Source organism: Limulus polyphemus, unplaced genomic scaffold, assembly GCF_000517525.1.
Source record: "Limulus polyphemus unplaced genomic scaffold, Limulus_polyphemus-2.1.2 Scaffold67, whole genome shotgun sequence".
In the NCBI taxonomy this organism is placed as follows: Eukaryota; Metazoa; Arthropoda; class Merostomata; order Xiphosura; family Limulidae; genus Limulus; species Limulus polyphemus.
In genome coordinates this window covers 106687-111996 of record NW_013665677.1, presented here as the reverse complement: position 1 = coordinate 111996, position 5310 = coordinate 106687, and the positions used below count along the sequence as shown (strand labels likewise).

The following is a 5310-nucleotide window of genomic DNA, read 5'->3' as shown; positions in this document are numbered from 1 at the left end:
TGAAATTGTTTTCCCTTTTACTCCGGATCAACAATCAAATATCTTTTCTTGAATTATGAATAGCACGAATGGATTGAAATATTTAATTAAATTATCTCAAAATAAACCTTTATTTCGGTGCAATATTGAAATTAACTTGAATTCTTCATAACCTCTGAATAGTTGGTGACCCAACGGGACACGAGTTGTCTAGTATATATATTAACTCTTTAGTAATTTGACCTATAACATATTACTTTTTATCTTTTTCGACAACCACACGCGTAATTTCCTACACAGTTTTAAGAGTATATATATTCTAAGAGGTTTTCTCCTTTGCCACTGTATTAAGATCTAGGAGTAAGTATCTTCCTTCAGCTATTGTATCAAAAGTTAGAGTTCTTTTTCTGTTTAATTGTAGAATCTAGGGCTAACTTTTTTCACATTATAACCGAACTTAGGGGATTGTTCCTTTATCATCATATTATAATCTTAATTGAAAATTGAGAATCTCCTTCCTACTACTGTGTAAGAATGGATAAGGCAATTGCCTATTTCCACCTATTAAATTATTTTAAAATTTTAAATGATTCATTCATTTCGAAACATTATTTAAAATCTTGTAGAAGGTTTCGAGTAATAGGTAAACGTGGTGGTAACCAATATTTTATTTGTGGTGCCCCCTGATGAAAAAAATAGTGTTTCGTTAGAGTCAGAGTTCGTAATAAATAATATAAAAGTAGCTTTTAAAGTAGTTGCATTACTTTATCATGTTTCATTAACCATCCTTGACGAGAAATCTTCTTGTTTAATTGATTAAATGCTAAAACATTCCTCTTTCTTTGTGATAAATTACTTAATTATTGTTCAAATATATCATATTGGCATCCTAGCTTACTTAATACTTGTTCAACATTCCTTTTTGCTTCTGAAAGTCACTTTGAAAGTGATGGGCTAAGATGCCAGAAAGTAAAACTAGACTATAATGAAAACAGCAAAACCATTTATTACAGTTGGATCGTAGCCTTGGGCTGATCATTTTCAACGCGGAACTAAGTTAGAAGAGCATCACGATAATGATGATGCGTTTCCATAGTGACGATAAAGGATTCTTACGACTAACATTAATAGCAAAAAAAAAACCATATCTCTTAGAGTATCAGTCCAATAAACTCTTTTTATAGTGGATAGAATCCATTTCTAGAAGTTTTTGTTTTAGATTTTGGTATATTTCCATTATATCATAAACACTCGTTATTGTTTTTCTGCGGCTTGAAAACCATACTATTATCATCAAATAAATTAAGAGATTTTGAAATAAAATAGCTCAAATGATGTCCAGCTCCTGGTGGCAGTTTTATACATTTTGTCGCACAATAAACTACAATGTATCAGGAATACGTTTTGTTACTTTCTAAATGCAAAAATTCAGACATTTGTTTTTCAGAAGTTTTCTCCTTATACAAATTATACGTTGAGGAATATTAATGGATGCATATGTAAACGTTAAAGACCGTTCTTAATCTATTACAATTATTACACTATATAATAGTAGTTTCATTTATGAACTCTATGTATCTCGAGTTTGTTGCGGAGAGTTTATGTGTCTCGAGTTTGTTGTGGAGAGTTTATGTGTCTCGAGATTGTTGTGGAGAGTTTATGTGTCTCGAGATTGTTGTGGAGAGTTTATGTGTCTCTAGTTTGTTGTGGAGAGTTTATGTGTCTCGAGTTTATTGTGGAGAGTTTATGTGTCTCGATATTGTTGTGGAAAGTTTGTGTCTCGAGTTTGTTATGGAGAGTTTATGTGCACACTTAGTGTTTTTGCAGAAAATATTATATATTGCTACAATCTCAAAGAACAATAATAATCTGGTAGAATACGAGCATAAGGATAGATAACAAGCGATAAAATATAACTTATTTTACATTTCTAAGAGTTTACAAAATTCTAAACTCACCTTTGCGGGACGCTTGGAAACTGTCTTGATACTCAACCTGTTCGACATCAGCTGATAGTCGAGTGTTGGGCAGCAGAGAATGATCCGCATTAACTCGGTCTATAGCGTAGCGGAATGCTGTCTGCAATACCTCATCACCATACTCGAAAAGCCCGCCTGTAATATAGACAAAATAGTCTTAATAGGATACTCATCGGCAGTGTTATTAGACAGAGTAGTCTAACAAGGTATTTACCGGCTGTATTATAGAAAATGTAGTTTTAACAAGGGGGGATTAACAACTGAAGATTTCTAGGTGAAAAGCTAACCTTAAAAAGAGCTTCAGCGGTTTTATACAATAACTAGGCTTAGCACGGCCTGGCGGTTAGGACATTCGACTAGCAATATGTGGTTCCTGGGTTCGAATCCCATCACCGAATATACTCAACCGTAGGAGCATTGTAATATGACAGTCAATCCCACTATTTGGCGGCGGGTGATGTGGACTGGCTGTCTTTCATCTAGTTTATCACTTCTCACTAGGTACAACTATCGCAGAAAACCCTCAAGTAGTTGTGTACGAAATTCATGAAACAAACACACAATAAGTAAATGTTTATATTCCAGACTCCAGCATATTTAATACGAGCTTCAGCAAGTGAAAATCTCATTCTGACTGGTGAGTCACTTGAAGGATTTTCTTACGTTATTTTACAGTAAACAATGATAAATGATTAGTTTTTGTGTAATAACAGTCAAATTGCGTAACACACTAAAACACACGTTTTATATAGAGTTACATTGAAAAATCTATGTTCACATTTTGAATATACAAAATCCTGACATAATTTTCAAAACTTTATTATATGTATTCGGAAATACGCACATTTAAAACGACGTGCTATTATCTTTCTATGCAGACGACATAGAACAGTCAAAATCTATCAAAAACCTGTAAGACGACACGTTATCTTTGTAAGCGACATAGAACAGCCAAAAGTTTCAAATAAATCTGTAAGACGACGTGTTGTTATCTTTCTATGCAGATGAAATAGAACAGTCAAAAAGTTACAAAAATATCTGTAAGACGACATGTTCTACGCAGATAAAATAGAACGAAAAAAATAATGTAAAACGACGTAGTTTCTTTCTATCCAGAAGACATAGAAGAGTCAAAAAGTTTCAAAAATATGTAAGACGACGTATTGTTATCTTTCTATCCAGAAGACATAGAAGAGTCAAAAAGTTATCTTTCTGGGCAGACGAAATTGAATAGTACAAAGTTTCAACAAATGTGGTACTGAAAATGACTTTTGCCCTTTAAACCATAAATATAATATAATAATAATAGTTTAGATGCGAAAAATTATAATGTCAGTAAGGTCAGATGTACAAATCCTTGCTCGTAAATACATATCTATACGTGTAATAACCAGCAAAAATATGCGACGTGAAATTACAAATTTAAATTACCTAATTCTACGTGGAAAGCTTTAAATAAAGTTGTTACGTGAAATTAGCACATAGCTTTCACTAATTTATAGGGCTACATACCGGTTTTCGAGAAGTAACTACAATTGAAATGACAAATTAACTTTTAAGTTTGTTTGTAATTAAGCACAAAGCTACACAATGGGCTCTTTGTGCTCTGCCCACCACGGGTATCGAAACCCAGATTCTAGCGTTGTAAGTCCGCAGACATACCGCATAACTTTTAAGAAGTTAATCAACTCAATTATCATTTTTAAATTTTCAATACATATCTGTGTGTAGAGGCACAATATATTCCAGAATTCGAAGATTAATTAACTTTCTAAATAAAAGAGAGTTGTAAGATGTTATAGTATTATTCAAAATATGAATGTAAATTCAGGGTGCCCCCAAAAATGTACCTATTCTCTAAGTTATGCAACTTCTGTATACCTATTCTAAAAGTTATATTTTTGTTTCTGATAATATTGCAGGATGTCTAAAAGTAAATCCAAAACTACTGACGAATTACAGCAACAGACCACAAATGCTTTTCATCGAATAAGAGTTGAGCATTGTGCAACAGCATGTCAGACACTCCACTGTGGATGTAATGTTTATTTGAATGCTGTTGGAGCCTAGTTTGAGCATCTCAGATGATGCAGAAGTGTATATACATTTAATTTGTTGTATAAAATATTAATAAAGATGTTTTTCTGGCTTGTTGGGTCATTTTCTATAGTAATATGAGCATTCAAAATGTGGGTACATTGTTTTGGGACCACCTGTATATTTCTTCGTGTTAATCAGTAATAACACTTAATTCCTAGTGGCATATATCATTTTGACACAGCAACATTAATTTATTGTTCACTTTTTTTCTATTGTTCATACACTATCTTTTATCATCTTGTATCTTTAAAGCCTGCTCCTCCGTGGCTCAAGCGGTAAGTTTGGTGGCTTATCAAGTTAACAATTGAATTTTGATACCCGCGATGGACAGGGCACAAATAGCCCACTGTGTATTTTGTGCTTGAAAAATCAAACTAAGAAACTTGAAAGCCCCTTTGGTGACCCTGCTTGAGGACTTACACTGCTAAAAATTCAGTTTCGATTCTTGAGGTGGGTACTGACCAAATAACCCATTGTGAAATTTTGTCTTTAAACAAATCCAACAAACAAACAAATGCACATGTTTACAATTAATTTTAAATCCACACTAACGGAACAATGCCAAATTTAAATGGAAACTATTTTTTCACATTTCACATGTCCTCTTTGATCCATGTGAAAGTCGAAAGTAGTTTCTATTTAAATTTGGTATTGTTTAGTTAGTGTGGATTTAAACTTTATTATAACTTATTTTATGCGGTATTGTGTATTTACCTTTTTATAATGTACATGTAATTTGAAAAAAGTGTTTAAAAGATGCAATTAGCTATTTAGTTACTGATTAAGTTTTTATTTAAAGGCATTTTAAACGTTTATTTTATGGAACTGCATATCGCAAACTGCGTGAAACGACAGTCAAAAACAGCTTGCATTAATATTGAGTTCACTTTTACGAAAATGTCATTTTTAATGTGTTTTTTATTATTTTAAGGTTATATGATTGTTGTATTTCAGTTATATTGATTTAAAAATCTTTTTGATTCTGAAATGGTTATTCGTAGTGAGTCGGAGTGGCCTAGTTGTTAGTGTGCCCAGACTGGCCGGGGCGGCCTAGTTGTTAGTGTGCCCAGACTGGCCCGGGCGGCCTAGTTGTTAGTGTGCCCAGACAGGCCGGGGCGGCCTAGTTGTTAGCTGCCCAGACTGGCCCTGGGCGGCCTAGTTATTAGTATGCCCAGACTGGCCGGGGGCGGCCTAGTTGTTAGTGTGCCCAGACTGGCCCTGGGCGGCCTAGTTGTTAGTGTGCCCAGACTGG

At 33.8% G+C, this 5310-nt stretch overlaps 1 protein-coding gene across 1 annotated transcript in view; it reads right to left on the bottom strand.

Annotated features, from left to right (window-relative positions):
- The window catches only part of LOC106465267 (glutamate receptor ionotropic, kainate 2-like), a 133341-nt gene that overhangs the window by 72342 nt on the left and 55689 nt on the right, over positions 1 to 5310 (bottom strand). Inside the window, exon 2 of the mRNA XM_022393687.1 lies at positions 1938 to 2093. Within this exon, the coding sequence (XP_022249395.1) occupies positions 1938 to 2093 (156 nt within the window). The remainder of the gene's footprint in view (positions 1 to 1937; positions 2094 to 5310) is intronic.